Source organism: Sycon ciliatum, chromosome 5, assembly GCF_964019385.1.
Source record: "Sycon ciliatum chromosome 5, ocSycCili1.1, whole genome shotgun sequence".
Classification (NCBI taxonomy): Eukaryota; Metazoa; Porifera; class Calcarea; order Leucosolenida; family Sycettidae; genus Sycon; species Sycon ciliatum.
The window spans coordinates 33995857-34013995 of record NC_088647.1 but is presented as its reverse complement, the minus strand read 5'-3'; the positions used below and the strand labels follow the sequence as shown (position 1 = coordinate 34013995).

At 50.2% G+C, this 18139-nt stretch overlaps 1 protein-coding gene across 1 annotated transcript; it reads left to right on the top strand.

Moving 5' to 3' along the window:
• The first annotated feature begins 457 nt into the window (after positions 1-457).
• LOC135818427 (protein Wnt-4-like) lies at positions 458-17017 on the top strand. Its single transcript, XM_065331799.1, has 5 exons — positions 458-1896; positions 4127-4371; positions 11180-11451; positions 14932-15072; positions 15624-17017. The coding sequence occupies exons 1-5, from the start codon at positions 1613-1615 to the stop codon at positions 15984-15986; spliced, it is 1305 nt and encodes a 434-aa protein (XP_065187871.1). The 5' UTR covers positions 458-1612; the 3' UTR covers positions 15987-17017.
• The last annotated feature ends 1122 nt before the right edge of the window (positions 17018-18139 follow it).

Here is an 18139-nt window from a genome sequence, read left to right as displayed (position 1 = left end):
AAATTCCTGTGCATACTGTGAGGACACTGAGTGATGCGAAACATCGTAATCGCGATAGCAGTGACATGCAAGCGATGGCATTGCAACTTCTACTAGCCACAATGTCCAAGATGATATGCGGACACAGGTGATGACAGTTAGCCGCAGAGCTGAGAACTCTAGCTCTCAGTTTTCTGCATAGTATTATTGTATTAAAGGTAGAGCAAGGTTAGTCCCAACTACAATGACATAATAACGTGTTAGTGTTAGTGTGTTAGTGTTAGTGTGCCTTTTGTGTGTGTTAGTGTTAGTGTGTTAGTGTTAGTGTGCCTTTGCTTCACATAATAATCGTTACAATAGTTTGGGCTTCTGTGGGATTGCTGTACTGCAGCTGAGTGATGATTGGTGGTAATGGAACGTGATGCTGTTGACGATAAACAGGCTCGGCGATATCACAGTCCCGTCCTCAAATACACTGCATCGTGAGAGAGCGAGAACGCCGAACTGCTGAAGGCCAAAGCTCAGTCGAGGAGCAGGTCGATCCCGCGTTGAGCGTCTGTGCATGTGGCTGCCCAAGCGCCCCTACGCGCTGAGCCACGCGATCAACAACGCGGACCTGCAGAACGCGTCACGTGATGCAAGGAGATCAAGCGGTTTCGGCCTGCCAGGTGAGACTCGCGAAGTAGAACATAGATGTGACAGTTGGGAGAAAGGGCACGACACCAGAGCTGGATGGGTCGACGGCGTTTGGAAAGGATTTTTCACAGCTCCCAGGACTGATCGACAAGGCACCGGCCTAGATTCCCTAGCATGAACTCAGCTCAGGTCAACACTAGTTATACAGCAACAGTCAGTGTCACCGCTGCTGGTGCTACCCAAGTCTGGACATACCATTGTTTTGGAGTTGTTATGACTGATGCGTGCCTGCGAACAGCAGCAGACCACTCACGGGGAGTGGGAGACAGGATCAGCGTTTCATCCGTCACTCGTCGCCCATGATCGATACGACACGAGCGGGTTGACCCTACTCTGTCGCTGGGCTGACTGGCTGATGACTGACTGTTGTGTTGCTATACTCTAAAGTCGTATCAAGCTCGCCCTTTGCTTACTGATTGTTGAATAACCACGGTGTGCAGTGCCAGATCCAGGCCACACAAACCGAGAGCTAGTCCGATAGGAGACCCTTTCAAGTAGCGATACCACCGCTGACTGTGCCTGAGCACGAGTGCAGGATCGGACACCCACGGGCTTGCCAGGCGAGTCACTACGACACTAGCCAGGCTGGACCTATTCAAGCCCATCCCATCGCACTCCTCGCGTGTAGTCAGTCACCCGTGTCCCATGCGATACCCCCCTAAACTGCTGGTAACCTATAGGCGAATTATAGTCAGCGTGACGGCAGTGATTAGGGAAACGAGATAGGTGAGACACAGCATTCTTCCAGTCGTCAGTCCAAGGTCAGGAAAGCAAACACAGAATTCGCCTCCAAGGCGTACGCTTGCTGGCAGACGCTAGCAGCTTTCATTGCGTGAGTCGTCACTATCGTTGCATTGCGGACTGGACTGGACTGGACTGGAGCGGAGTCGGTGTGGATTGTGAGTCCGATAGTGAGATCTTCTGCAGCTAGCTTGACATGGTGTGCTGTCTGGACGAGAGACTATCATCGCTCAACTTGACACGACCGCTGCAGGCAGATCCGTGGCCAACAGCAATGGCACCCGCATCACCGCCAGCACCAGAACAAGCAGTGCCACCTAATGGGGAACCCTCCTTATTAGCGACGACATGCAGCAGTTGCAGATCAGCACGATATGGATCTACATCGCTGCGTTTACTGCGCTATCTTCTAGTTCCGCTCCTGGTGCTGTTGGTGCAGCAGCGAGCCCATGCAGCCAAGACGTACAGCTTCTATTGGTGGTGAGTTGTGAAGAACTAAAATAATTATTACGCTTGTTTGGGGTTGCTGTTTCAATGTTTATGTTCGGGCTGCTATCACTAGCACCAGAAGCATGCCTGCTGACATGCGAGTATCAAATGTCTCCTGTACTTCGCTGCACTGGAGACAAGTGAACGCAGCGCAAAACTGACGCCAGCGGATTGTGTTTGCGGTTTCGCGCTCCGCTGAGCAGTATGGGTGAGAGGGCGGACCGTATCCGATTTCATCTCCGTAGTTCTTTCGTGGCGCGGTGGTGAGGACCCTTACCGGTCCTGGCGCACTTCTCCTTCCTAAGGCGAGTGGTGGAGAATGTCGCAGAGTGAAAACGGTCTTGTACTTTTCACAGAGCAGATTGAGAGTGTTTGTACGCGCGCGCGTGTGTGTGCATGCGTGTATGTGTGCACGCGCGCACGCGCGCGTGTGTGTATCACTCTGTGTGTAGCATCCTACTCGCACAGTCATGGCTAGCTATACGATTCCCGAAACCCTCCCCAATAGCCCTTGGCGGATTATGCCGGCATAATATTTGGCATAATCTTGGGATTTCGTCCAAAAATTATGCTCCGGCATAATATACGGATTCCAACGTGTAAGGTCGGCATAATCTTTCGGTTTAGACAAAAATTATGCTTAGGGGCATAATACAGCTTTGTCAGAAAGCCTGCAGATGTGTTTTTTAAATACCCCAGTTACGACTCCTTGTCATAGCCCTTGGCGGATTATGCCGGCATAATATTTGGCATAATCTAGGGATTTCGTCCAAAAATTATGCTCCGGCATAATATACGGATTCCAACGTGTAAAGTCGGCATAATCTTTCGGTTTAGACAAAAATTATCCTTAGGGCATGGCCGTGTGTGTATGCGTGGTTTCTCAATCCTCTATGTACAGCGTGAATACATAGTGGAACCGAGCATAATTCAGCATAATTCAGCATAGTTGTTGGCATAATTGTGGCATAATCAAAAGCAGAATTTGACGATTGGCCGAGCATAGTCCGCCAATGGCTAATCTCCAAGCTACTCTAGGTGATAGTATTGTGATCAACGCGTTAGGCCACTCACGGTTACTAGGCTAGGCTGACCATGTCGTCCTCGCTTGGCATGGAAACTAAAAATAACCCCCTGCATCTCTTAGGGAGGTGTTGATGTATCATAGAAAGACCCTCTCTGGCTGATGAGGTACAGATTTTAGCCTTTGTCCGCGTGCGAGGACCCTCTCACTTCGCTGAAGAGCGCATCTCTCCACCTGCCATGCCGTGCGCAGCAACCCAAAGTTGGTGGACACCGGTTTGGTTTTCGTGTGTCCCTCTTCTGCGCTTCTCGCGGGGCTGGCTTCGTGGGTGCGAAGTGGGAAAAGCTGTGTCGCTCTGTAAAACAGGGCTAGGCATGCCGCATAGGACGATGCTGGAGCCATTCTCGCCTCTCAAAGGAAACCTATGTCAGTGCATGACTTGTACTAGCAAGGCTGCACCCCTACGACCCACCAGCAAAGCACATGCATCAATTCAGAACCCCACTGCTCGGCTTTTATTGCACCTCTCACTCAAATCAGATGCAGTGATTATTGCCAATTAGACAACAAGGTTCACACATGCGCCGAGCGTAGATCTACGTGCTCGAACAGGAGGTGTGAAGCAGGTTGAACTTGAAGCCAGTTCTGATCTGAGGCCCCTGTCTCGACATGAAATCGGCACGCAGGAACTCTGATGATGATCACGAGAAATAGCTGCGCTTTGCGGTGTGAACGAGGTGGCGGCGTTCCTGAAACATCTGGATGTTCCAAATCTCCGCCAGTCCGGACAATAATAAAATTACGTAGCCATCATCCGCGTGTTTTGTGTATCTTTTGTCACGTCGCATAACAATAATAATGTCGGCTCGAATGATAGTTGGATTTGGTGAATGAATTGGGTTACAAATGATTGAAATGTACCCGATGTATGATATTCGTCGTATGGAAACGCACCCCAGAAGAAGGCCAAGTAACGTTCCAGAACTGCTCAATGAACTCCAGTCACTCAAGCACGCGCCGGGCGTTGCGCAGCCCTAGACCTGCGAACACTGGGCTGCGAAAAGGTGCGAGGCGCAAACTTGACTCTCGCGACTGGACTTCATTGAGCAGCTAGCACTGTAGAATTCGTCCTAGCGTTCGTAGCGGGTGTTGATGTGTCGTTTTATCTTTTCCTTCTTGCTTTTTTATTTTCACCAGGGATATCTCGTTATTACGATCAGAAGGACACCATCATGCCGACTACACGGGTTTGCAGAAGCAGCTGGTCGATGGCGGTGCGGTGAATCGGAGTCTGCTTCACACGGCGCGCGAGTATTTCCTCAAGGAATGCGTGATCCGCATGCACCCGATGCAGTGGAATTGCTCGCGCACCACGCAGAGGCAGTGGTCGTCCGACGTGCCTGCGCTTCCGCCGCCCTACTTCGGAAAGTTTCTCGATCTCAGTAAGTACCGTTGCGGACTGATTACGTAGTTTACCTTCACTGAAGTAAAGTTTGTTTCAAATCAAGTCCACTTCAACGAGAAACTAAACCTTCTAAAGTAACTTTAGAACTACTAGTACCTGTTAATTGTAATTGTATGTCTACAGCCTGCGTTGTCATTCTAAGGTCGGACCGCGGAGGTAGCACGCGGAAAGGACCAATCCGGATTCATCGCTCGCACGTAGAGCTAGCTGCACGACGAAGGCATCCTTCTGGCAAGTTTGTTCTGTACGGTCGAACAAGCGGGTGTTGTCGCAGGTACATGTATAGAGTTTCCAAAGCGATTAGTCTAATGCCTTATGCCATACGTTATGGCATCATGGCATTATGAATGTATTCTACAGGGTGTTTGACTGCTAGTCGTCTGCTTTTGCATGACCTCTGAGCCTGAAGCAACACGACGTAATCATTCGCGAGGTGCTGACACTGCTGAGTGCGTCAGACGATGGTGCACATGCAGCTCTCGCTCTCCTGAACGAGCTGCTGTCAAACTCCATGCACATGGCTGGAATGTTCACTCTCTGCAGCTTGGGAAACGGATCGTGGACAGCTAGCGAGGGTAGCAAGGAGAAATTCGTGCATGTGCGTGTGCACGGGAAGAAAATGTGCTTCCGATAAGTAAAACTGGTATTCGTGCTAACTTGTCGTCAATGAGGTTGTGTCAGAATGCTTTCGGCTTGTAAAGGGAGGTATACGTGTCGTACTGCGCCTGGCTGTGTGTTGCTTCATGTCCGCGTGATGAAAGAAACTTCAAAGAATGGAACGGCCGGTGGGTGAACTGTGTGACGCGGGCGAAGGGATCATTCGTGGATGCATGCGCATGCACGCAGACTTCGCAACAGCGAAAATTTCCTGAACCTCTCGCCGTCGCTACCTAGTATCGAATTGCTGTACCCAAAGTCAAGTTCTCTAGAATGCTGAGGCGTCGTGTGCTGGTGTTGCGTGATCGAGTCAGGCTGAACGGGACATTCTTGCCTCTAGCAGAATGAGGAGTTGGGGAATCATTCGCAGATGCTCTGCGGTCACTATTCTCGGCGAAGTCCTGTGGGATGTTCCTGTGTTGGCACGGGTCGCTGCACGGGTCGCTGCACGCAGCGAATGCCACAGTTACTCTGCCGGTGACTTGAATGGAGAAAAAAAGCATGTGTGCTGCTGAGTCAAGGAGGTGTGCGAACCGAAATTCGCCTGATTAGAGGTGGACATCTGAGCGAGGACCAAACCTAATCTAATCTGTGTGTACACTACCACTGGTAGTGTATTTGGGAGTGTATTTGGTAGTCAACACAGAGCGTATGCACATCATGTACCACACTGCATTGCAATGTTCCCAGCTAAGTCCGGTCCAGGGATATGCCAACTCAGTTGATTCCTGAGTACTTGGAGCACAGATTGGCATGCGGCAATAGCTCTTGGGGCTGTGAATAGGGGACAATTTGCACCACTGGACATCATTCATGGTGCCTATGAAAAGGTGTGCTGTGCGAAGGACATGTACACTTGAGCAGCATTGCTGAACATAACCCCCTATGCTTATGCAGATCAGCCTGTATGTATAGTGTGCAGGGAAGCTGTAGTATGACTGTGAGATAGGACCGGGTACATCAGTACTGATGAGTGATGTAGTTTATTGGCAGGAAGTGACCTGCTGATCTGTTACATGATGAGCCCTGATCAGAGATACTTTAGTGCGGTATGCAGCATCCCTTGCTTACATGAGGCCACAATGGGGACAGCACAACAGCAAGGTGAATGTCCACAGAGATAATACCTGTTTACTGCTGATGGGTGTTGTGTTGGGCCAAGTCCTGTGTCACACTCACATCTGGTGTCCAAATCGTTTACACAATAGCAGCAACAAGCGTGGCTGATTAATTAATTACCCCCCAGCTCCGCATTTCATGTATTTTGCGGAAGGTGTTCACGCTTACTGGGCCTAATGCTATAACTGCATGCTGTCCAGTACAAAAGGAAAGACAAGCGGCTAAGAATGAAGAACAGGAATCTTGTCAGTACACTTTCCCTGAAGGCTAGGCAGGATAATTGGCAGCACTTGACTTGAGCTGTTGACCTGTTTGAGAATCCCGTGTACAGTGTACTGTACAGACCTAGAAAGAGAGAGAGAGAGAGAGAGAGAGAGAGAGAGAGAGAGAGAGAGAGAGAGAGAGAGAGAGAGAGAGAGAGAGAGAGAGAGAGAGAGAGAGAGAGAGAGAGAGAGAGAGAGAGAGAGAGCTAGAAAGAGAGAGAGAGAGAGAGAGAGCTAGAAAGAGAGAGAGAGAGCTAGAAAGAGAGAGAGAGAGAGAGAGAGAGAGAGAGAGAGAGAGAGAGAGAGAGAGAGAGAGAGAGAGAGAGAGAGCTAGAAAGAGAGAGAGAGAGAGAGCTAGAAAGAGAGAGAGAGAGCTAGAAAGAGAGAGAGAGAGAGAGAGACGGAGAGAGAGAGCTAGAAAGAGAGAGAGAGAGAGAGAGAGAGAGAGAGAGGGGGGGGGGGGCATGTCCACGGCACTCCCAGTGTAGGCAGTGTACGGAGGAGCAGAGAGGTCATTCCCTGCTTGGCTGTGTTCATTCATTGTCTTTATGTCCCCAATCCCGGTGACTGAGTGACTCAGAGTCTCGGAATCTTCTTGTGAGTGCCTTGGGGGTCTGCTGGAGCTGCAATCCAGAAATACTGACCTGATGGCACCCATTGATACTATCAAGTAGTTTGTCCAAGTCCATGTCCAGAGTCCCAAGAGTAAGCAAACAAACATCTCCCTGTGACGACTTCAAACTCCAGTGTACTGTTGTAGCTCTATTCTAGGAGGGGTTTGATTGATTTGATTGTAAGATAGTTCAGAAACCATGGGTAAGCAACCGGTATTCTTTAGCTGTGAGATGCGTGCCCAATGGGACCTGGGGAGTGTGCTGATGATAGGCGGAGAAGAGGGTGGGCAATGCCAGATGGTCTTGACCCCCATGCAGTTCAGTTCAAGGCATGGGGCCCGTCCTGCACTGTCGCCACACTTCAGTGAGCACAGAAGCCAAGACTAATATAGAGAGCAGTGGTGACCAGGCATTGTGCAATGCAGGACCTCAGAGGCTCAGTTGAGTCTGCATGGACAGGAGTCACGGAAAGAGTGCCTACTCAGTTTCACCAGTGTGTGTTTGGAGATTCTAGAGCGTGTTCATTTCAAGGCTTGACATGTCAAGTGGCAGGGCCTAGGGTAGGGGCAGTCGTTGGCTACCTATCTGCCATGCGTGTCCTCCAGTTGTTGAAAGGCAGTCACCTACGTGCAGTGCTCCAGTGCTGGTAGTTCAGTGCCTGGCTCAGTCAACTTGTCATTGCCCTGCACTGTGCTGGTCCCTTGTCACGGGATGCATGGTAGAACACCATGTTTGGGCATGGCTAAGCGCAATGTTGTCCTGCTCACTGACCTTAGTGGCACACTGGGCTACCACGAGCTGTCATCAACTTTCCAGCACTGGTTAGCTTATAGTACTGGGTAGTGTAACATCAATGATCATGCACACAGATCTGTTCCACTGTGTTCTGGTCTAGAAGCTCTAGTCTAGGCTAAGAGCTAACTATAACTGAGCTGCAGTTGGGAATAATGTTAATATCATACTGGTCTGGTGTGTCTTAGCATTGCACAGTGTAGGCCCGAGAGTAAACCAGTGTCTCCGTCCTTGCTCACGCCGTCACGGTGACGGCAGAGATGCGGAGGTCAGTCTCATTCCACCAGTCTGGCTGTATGTTTGTTCACAGGCACGGGCACGAGGTCATCATGAGGTCATCATGAGGTCACCATCCATTGTACTATCAATTACATGTATGTGTATGTGTACAAATAGGTCGAATCCTGTACATGTACTACCGAATCCTGTGCTACTTGAATTAAGGCCAGCACAGTGCGTGGGGAGCTGTTGGGTGCACGATAACAATACCATTGATTCACGAACGCTGGCCTGTTACCATCGCTTGCAATTCCTCACCTCCATTGACTACCGACCAGCTTGGTTGGTTCGAATGGCGAGACACGAGCACGATGCCAATCAGGCCACACTTGCCCCGGGACCATGCTACGGGGCACAGTGCACATGACATGGCGTCACGGCGCACGCCGTCAGTCTGGTCAGACGCAGCTGCTCCGGTTATAGTTTATACAGGGTGCATTCCACGCTGCTGCACGTTCACCCGTCACATCGGAATTCCCTGCCACCTTGCCAGTCCGCTTTTAGGCGTGTGACGGTGACACGTGCCAGTCATTCGTCTGACAGCGCGTCGACCACCCCTGGTATTATACAGAGTTTGGTCACGGGGCACGTGTGCTCGCGCACGGTCCGCCTGACGGACAATACGAATGGTAAAGATCCAAGAAACGCGAGGCCGTCGTTGCTCGTTCCCACGCCTCAGTGCACAGAGCCAACTCACGCCGGCGATGGTTGTTGAACGTCGTGTGCCATCGCCTGGCAGAATGTGCCGCAGGTACATTGCTGCGGACTGCGGGCGCACTTACAATATTTACATGTCACTCGCAGCACATGTGCGTTGGACGTTGCGGCCTGGCCGAGTGAGGGCCCGTCGTACTCGCAGCTGTCAGCCATCACCATCGTCACTGTTGGCGTACGTGATCTCCCCGCTCTGTTTACCCGCGACCAGTGCTCTACAGACTGTGTTCGTAAACAGCGTGTCAGTGCATAGATGGTCTGGTGTTACAGCGTAGCTGCAGGGCAGGAAAGGTGTGTGTGTGTGCTGATGTGCACTGATTGCAGGCCTCCTTTGCAGGAACCAGACTATTGTATTGACCGGAGTAGCCCGGACTGATTAAACTGCTTATTTCACAGTTTCCATTCAGCTAACGAGCTCGGTATCACGTCGTCGTGAACAATTAGTACCAACGGTGTCACTGGTCGCCTCTGGCTGATCCTGTGTTTGCACAGTTTGACTAGCCTCCTTCCCAAAGAAATGTTGGTATACAAACTAATCAACACAGGCAGCAGCAGTATCCAGTGTAGTGCGATACTCAATCAAATCCAGCCGCCGTGTGTGCATGTGTATGCGCACTATCATACATCGTTAACCTTCCAGGCATGACGTAAGATCTTACGTACTAGAGCCAGGCACACAGGTCCACAGTATTCACTCAGGCAGGTGCTACTGTGAGTCTTGTCCAAGACATCAAGACAGCTCAAAGATCCCAAGGGGTAGTGGCAATGCATGGTAACATATCCGCTGTCTTCAGAGACTGAAAGCAGCGCAAGATGTTCAGTTTCTCAGCAGCTCAAACACCATCTCCTTTGCCGTTTACTAGGCTCCTCACCTGCCTCTGATAGCCTCTCGGGACTAAACAATAGCATGATGGTGCCATGAGATGTTAGAAATACATAGTTTTTGTAAACAGTACCACCTTCGCTCAGCTTCCATGCCCGTGTCCTCTGGGAGCGTGGGAACATAATCCGCCTACTTCGTGAAGACCCCCACGAGGCTGGACTGAGCTGCGTGTCTCGCAGTAGCTTTACATGTTGGTCTTGGGGCATTCCTGGATACGGTTCGTGTCCCCGTGTTCCAATGGCCCGCTATGCTGTGGGATGGTGTGCTGAGGGTACGATAGCTGTGCTCAGACATAATACGAGTCGTATCTAACGGCATAATGTACAGATATATGGTGGGAGTCTGAGGAGACCACGTATGATCTATATCTATCACCTTTAGCTAGCAGTGAGACCTGATCTTACTCTATATATGGTCTATATATGGTAACATCTACTTGAGCTCAGTAGTCTCAGTGCTCTCCAGCTCTATTCCGGATTACATATACAGTCGTAGTGCAACTTTGAGTGTTGCATATACATTTAGCTGCAGTGCAGGACAGATGTATGTCAAGTACGCAAGCAGGTACTGTTATGACAGTGTACATGCTTGCTGGCTATACGCCGGCGAGCCCCTGATCCTGTGTGCATTGTGCATGGCCTCCAAGCCATCAGCACTGACATGTACAAGTAAACAATTGAACACTGTAGTTGATAGAAATACTGTGGTGCTATGCGATGTGATGTTACTTTACTAGTCTCACACATGCTGCATATGTGCCTGCATGCACTGCAAGATTAGTTAACCCACACAAGAAGTCTGTGATCACCCCAGTACATGCACATGTGTACGCCTGAAGGGACAAAGCAACCAAGTGAGCTACACCCGTTGGAATCCGGGCACTGCAGAGAGTCTACATGGCATAAACACTGACCCCAGATTGACCAGGCTTTGGTGTGGCAGCAGGAACAGCCGAAGAACACCTGATTTGTGTTGTCTATAACTCAATGCAGTCACGTACCGTTCTCTTACATCGCTCGTTACTGTCCAGTACATGACAAGTAAACAACGCATTTCTTGGCAACATTCCCGGCAGCGCAGACACAGGGCAAACTAACTTCTGATTTCGAGCACAGAAATGCTCACTTTGGAATGCTTTGCTACTCAGCTGCCATTGCGAAATATCTCAGTATTTTGATGAGGCAAAGTGAGAATTCTTTGGCGATGTGCCATCATCATGAAACATGAAGGACTCTATTCATTGTGTGCAGGCTGTACCAGAGAGCATTGTGGGCTGATTGTCGCCATAGTGTTGTACGAGAGTTTCATGTTATGCCTCCAACTTTGCGTGTGTGTTTGTACGTGTGTGCATTTGTATGTGTGTGTTTGTATGTGTGCTTGTATATGTGTGTTTGTGTGTGTGTATGTCCCTTGTACGTGTGTACTTGTACGTGTGTGTGTTTCTGTACGTGTGTGTGTATGCAGGTACGCGTCAGGCGGCGTTCATCCACGCGCTGTCCACGGCCGTCCTGCTACAGGAGATGATCAGCAAGGAGGTGCCGTGCGGCGCGCACTGCAGCATTCTGAACCGAGAGCCGTGTGAGATGACCCGCTGCACGACACAGAACTTCAAGTGCTGCCAGGACCTGGTGGAGATCTTCGTCTCGGCCGGCGATCGTAAAGGCCGCAAGATGACCAATGAAACCTACACGAACCGAGTCATGATCAATCAGCATAATCGCATGGCGGGCATTAAGGTGAGTGAAGAAACACTAGTATCTTACCGAGATTCTGCAAGTAGCTTAGTTTTTGAACAATCGTTTGCCGTCATTCTGACGTGACTATTTCACTTGACAGGACATATTTGGTCGTGATGGTCCTTCGTCAATGTGTTCCTGGTGATGAATCTGGGCTGGACTGGTGGCTAGTGTCAGGAAACACGCGCGTGTCTATACTTCCTATTAGGTCATCCAGTAGGGGATTTAAGGGTAGGCACTATCATCCGACCAAGAAGTGGCTTAAGACTACCGTGCGTAACCATTGCACCCGCGCCTGCGGTCGCTGCGGTGAAGAGTGCGTGGACGCGGACATCTACTTTCCCCGGTTACAAAGTGGTCGAATGTCAGTCAGCATGGTTTTGCGTACGCACTAGTGAGTGTCGGGTTTTCTTCCAGTGTTGGTCCTGGAGTGACACGGACACTGTCAGATGAAGAAAGCGGCCCCTGCCAGCCTCTCTGAAAAGGACACCAAAACACTAACGTTTGCATGTGTCAGTCGAATGAGGATCAGAAGGGTCAGCTTTCATGAGATGAAGAACTCAATGCCACTTTTCCTCGCTTACTAGTACATCGTGTACATCTCGGATGTGTTCCCGATTGCATGCACATGTGCCCCAGTGGATGTCAGTGGTAATGCCCACACAAACCCACAGTACACAACTCAGACCCACGCCAGCAAGAAAGCTTATCCAAGAGCCATTGGACAGGAACCAGCCAAAGTCCCCCTGTGCCACTTATCATAATCCTTCTGATGGGAGCTCTGATAGAAGGTGTGCTCCTGACTGAGATAAGAGTCAGCTGCTACATCCTCTACTCGCCATGATTGGGAGCCACAGTATTGATTTGCACACCATGCTATCAGCTGGGCATTGTTCTAGCCTAAGATTGAATACAATGCTTGGGGGATGATGATTGATGAAATCAATCCCAGTAATGGAGAATGAGTGCCAGGCCAGGGACAGCTTGACAGTCCACCAGCAGCCCTGCAGCCAAGCCAAGCTCCATGAATAGAAACTGTGACGTGGTCAATGGGCAAGTGGAGTCAGTTGGGATGGTGCACAGCTGAGCTGCTGCATACAGCACACTGCATGCTGCAACTGGGATTATGGTACCAGCAGGCCACAATGATACCACGTATCATACCCCCTGGTCTACTTTAGTATCAGCACCTCTGATCCATCAGTACTGGAGAAGGACAGGCAGCATTTCCACCTGCATGCATGCCGGTAGTGAATACAATGTAGCAGTCAATGCATGTCACTACTACATTACGGTTGATCATGATCACTGCAAGCTCCGGAGACACTGCACCTCATAAGACTCTGTTCTATTTGTTCTCTAGTCTACGGCATTCTGCAAGTTGATTGCTCCCACCTGCACGCATACCTCCAAAGTCGCTACCATTGTTCTGAAGGTCCTACTGTGTCTGGGATAGTGAAAAATTAGCAACACCAACACTCAACCAAAAAACCTTCCACTTCACAGCTACTTGTCTTTCCGTTCCTGGAATATTGTAATCATTGTAATCACTGGAGCAAAAACCAGGTTTAATAGCAGGCCAAGAATCAAGGACAGCAATCATGGCATTGCACAAACTAATTTGATTGGAAAATGCAAAGTCAAAAACATGCACCTGAAGCCCAACACTCTGTCAGTACAGTGAACGGTTACAAGGCACTGAGGAGAAATTCTCAACGATTGCCATTGATCATGTGCCCAGGTGCACTGAGAAGTAACCGGCAGAAAGCAATGTCGCTCTGTCAGCTGGAATCCATGCCACTTTGTGGTTAATCCACTAACTGAGCCCTGCACTGGGCAATCGCCCACGGTTGTGTACAATTCATCCGCCCCTAGTTGGAGGGCGGATACTGACGAGGCCGAGGTGCTGATTGGTACAAATTGCTCACTTGAAACACCGTGGTCACAGTCACGATCATAAGCAGATAACTGTTACACGTGGTGTGTGACACATTGCCGGATCAAGTTCCATTCTTTCTCACACCTACAAGTAGAATCATAGTAACAGTATTTACTGTTGATAATGATGTTGCAGCAAGAGCAAGGTGCCGGAAACACATTGATCAGTCACAAGCAGCAGCCTGCATGGTGCTCCTTAATCCCGCTGACATTGACACGAGCACGTACCAGAACGAGCAAAAGCCTCCAGTCACAGTGCACCAGCCATGCACCAGCCTGCTCCAGACTGACGCAAGCCACTGCATATATAACATGTGCAACTCCTCTTCCTTAGAGTGCAACCCGTCTCGGTTTAGATTGTGGAACAAAGACTATAAGTTATAGCAGAAGTTGTCAGCATACACCTGCACAGGCCTAGAGCAGATGACCACAGATACTGGCAGATTGTACAGCATACACCTGCACAGGCCTAGAGCAGATGACCACAGATACTGGCAGATTAGGTAATCCAGAACAGTGACTGAGAACACACACAGAGGTGTGGAGAACTTCTGAGTTCAGATTTAGTGGGGGGAAACCCGACCACCGACCTTGCTGCAAGCCGGTCTGTAGCGGAGGCCCAGTGAACTCAAGCTCTCCGGCTAGCCGTGGCGTATAGCATCTGTTCCTATGTTGGTCACTTATGCGGTCCAGACATTCGGTTGGGAGCCGGAGTAGTAATTTTACTACTGCCTGGTCGGGGGTACCGTTAGGCAGTGCTGCATTGCTGGTGTATGATGTCATCACTGCACACCCAGACATGTACATATACATACACTGCATGCTGGTGTGTGATGTCATCACTGCACAACCAGACATGTACATACACTGCATGCTGGTGTGTGATGTCATCACTGCACAACCAGACATGTACATACACTGCATGCTGGTGTGTGATGTCATCACTGCACACCCAGACATGTACATACACTGCATGCTGGTGTGTGATGTCATCACTGCACACCCAGACATGTACATACACTGCATGCTGGTGTGTGATGTCATCACTGCACACCCAGACATGTACATACACTGCATGCTGGTGTGTGATGTCATCACTGCACACCCAGACATGTACATACACATACACCGTGTGTTGCCTCTCTTCCTCTCTCCCTGGCCCTGCCACGCAACAACACGACAATTTCAAGCGACTTTACTTGGTTACGTTGCACAGTTGTATGCGGCATAGTAATGGCCATTGCAAGTCGGAATCAGCTGAAGGTACCACGCCCAGTGCACCGTAATCTAGTATGATACTATGACGTCACATGTACATTGTACTGTGACATGTGACGTCATAGTACGAACCACGGCGCCGGCGGTGTTGTACCCGAGATTCACCCACACCCTCATTGACCCTGCTGTTGATTTTCTTTACCAGCAACACATTTCACGCATCTTCACCACTCCTAGTCCACTGGTCTACACTGATGATAGAGAAGATTGTTGACCAATGCAGTGTGTGTGTGTTCTTCCCGGTCGTTGTTTCCCGCGTTGCAGGCCATGCTGAGCAGAGGCCTGAAGGAGCAGCAGAACTGCTTCGGGATCAGCGGCGTCTGCTCCTTCAAGCACACGCACACAATCATCAGGGCCGAGGAGGCCGCTCAATACATTCGCGGTCTGTACGACAGAGCCGACGAGGTAAGGACACAATGTCATGCTCGAGCTGGTAGAGCTGCGAGGTGGCCGTACTAGGTAGTACTACTAGTATTTCCACAAAAGTGACAGAAGAGTAATAATATTTCCACTAAACGTGACAGAAGAGTAGTAATATTTCCACTAAAACTCACCCAAAGAGTGCCCGGCAGAACGAAGTGCCCGTAACTTCAGACGGTCTGGAGAACTGACGTATGAGTGTATTGTGCATATTGAGTTGTGAAAGCCGTGCCACACGAGTACTTCAAGTAACTTAACTGGAAAGCAACGAAAATTTCCGATGTGATGGCTTAGCTGAGTTCACATGATGATGTGTACGTGTTTGAAAAAGGCATCATCCCGCGTCCTTCCTTAAAAACTCTGATTGTGCGCAACGACAATATTGGTGTTAAAACCCTTGCTGCACGGGAAGCCAGTTCCTCATCGACCTTAGCTTAAAAAGCAGGATTTGCAAATGACCCTCTGACTGAACTCTCTCTCTCTCTCTCTCTCTCTCTCTCTCTCTCTCTCTCTCTCTCTCTCTCTCTCCCCTGCAGATCAAAATCGTGAAAGATTACCTAAACACGCCGCAGATTGTCAAGAAGAACGCGCAGATATCGCATCACAGGATACCAATCCACGACGACGACAAGCCAAGAAAGGAGCAGCTGATCTACGCCAGGAAGTCGCCCAACTTCTGCCGCCGTCGCTACGGGTTACCGGGCCCATCCGGCCGGCAGTGCGACATTGACGGCACCGATGACGGTCTGACGTGTGACATCCTGTGCTGCGGACGTGGGTACGTGACGCGCGTCGTCGAGTACCACTTTCCGCAGTGCAAGCCGGAGCAGCAGCTGCCCTGCTGCTACACGGCGTGCGTCCAGTCCAGTAACAGTCACGTAATGACCTTCTGCCGATGAGAACTGCCTCGTCGTCATGTGCATGGGCCGGTGATGCTGATCAGTATGACATCATGATGATGTCATGTTCACATTAGGTACATCATACTCACAGATAAAGGCATGTGACTGAATACACGGCGACATCATACGGCGCTCGGAGAGATTACATCATCGCAGTGCGGGCAGTGCTACCATCACTATGTTGGCGAAATGGATGGCCGCCTGACTCGGACAGCATCGCTACCCCCCCCCCCCCCCCACACACTGGCTGTCTCGACGTCTACCCTCCTGCCAGGCAAGCAGTACTGCCCTGCGCGGACTGGATCTCCACAAACGTGCGCGGCGCCGCCTCGTACGCACAGCTGTATCAGCGCACCTGACGCCGCACGTCTCAAGCCCAGGCAACACGGCTTACCAGCCACCTATCTACCCTCCACTCTTGAGCCATGATACTCAACTAGTTGATTCACTTATTATAATGCCCCTAGGCAAATTGAAATTGGTCACCGTCGACCCCCCCCCCCCCCTTCACACCAGAATAACGCGTAACACTTGATCAAATCAGTGACAGGTGGTCCAAGCCCCTGCCCACCAACTTGATATCAGTGTTGTAATATTTACTACGCAATTGACTAACGCTATCAAAATACCCTTGGAGTTGAAAATCGCTTGAACGACTACTCTATCAGTTAGACCACACCAGAAGCATACTTTCTTGATGTAAGGTACAAGTTAAACTGCGTTTGCTTACCACCAGCCCCGGATCACTGCCAGAACTTTTTTCAAATTTTCATTTCGCTTCCCTTTATCCCGCCTGGTAGCTGCTGAGCACGCAGGACCGCATACCGCTCGCACCACTAATAATTTATCAGCTAGCTCACAAACCTGTACCGTTACTAACTTCTCTAAGTAGTATTGAACTTGATGATCACAGCTCTCACACTGAAAACTTTACTTTATATACGTGTAAGTAAACATGCAGCATGTTTTTGAGAATTCTGAAGCTCCACTGTAGTCTTTTCATTAACCGCCAACCGGCAACACACGAACAGGCCTTGATTCCACCATGTGACATGATGTCATCATTGCAAAGTAGCGTGTAGGTGAAGTCTGGGTATAGGGGGGTCTTGCAATTTCATCTGTAGCATTTAGCGGACATGAAAAAAATCAGTGCTATACTTGAACATTGAAAACAGTGTCCGGCAGTTTGTCAACACTTGACTAAGACTGAAATCATGCATGTTTCTTTGCAACCATTATGCACTGAGGGAAAATGAGGACCTTCTATTCAATGCTGGCTGTCGGCAGTGTGGCAAGCGGAAGGTCAACGGTGTGTGTGTGTGTGTGTGTGTGTGTGTGTGTGTGTGTGTGTGTGTGTACGGCAACGTGTGTGTGTGGGGGGGGGGGCAGTGCTGGAGGTTTGGTGGTCCACAAGTGCCCCATCTCCCAGGCGCTCCCCACGGCATCGTCTCAAGCTCCATGCCAAACAGCGGTGTCCACCATTGCTGCTCAGCTGACACCTACTCCTCCGCCGCCGCCGCGTGTCCGGCTCCGTCTCTCATGTTGCAAGGCCCACTGTGGGGCTTGTGGTCGGTGCTGCCGCTCTACTCGTGGCTTCCAAATCCATAGCTGCCGGAGATGGCTCTCTCGTGGGGCCAATTGAACATGGCCCCTGACGTCTCGGCAGATCGCCGACTTTCTGCCGTCGCTCGTCATTCCATGTTGTCGGCCCCGCAAGGGGACACGTGACCGTAATGGCAGTGTTTACCAGGACCAGGTGTGTGTGTGTGGGGGGGGGGGGGGGGGGGTGTACGGCAATGTGAGCGCATGTGCGTGCGTGTGATAATTATTAATTATGCGTAGATGCATGCAGGATTGACCAGACTTATCTAGTTGCACCTTCAACGGGTTATGATGGAATACGTGTGGTGCAGTCATGCAGGATACATGTTCCCCTGGTCAGAAAAAAGAGAGTGTAGTACGAATATCGCACAACCCCATACAATTCAAGGGGTTTCAGCACAGCAGTGGAAGTAGGCTGGTTCGTTTCAACACTTAGAGTTTCAACGAACTAGTCTTGTTCCACTGATGGAACTCAGAGTTGCAATGACCTTGCTGTGCAATACACTACCCGGTGTTGAGCACACTGGGTGCATCCTCTGGTGTAAAAC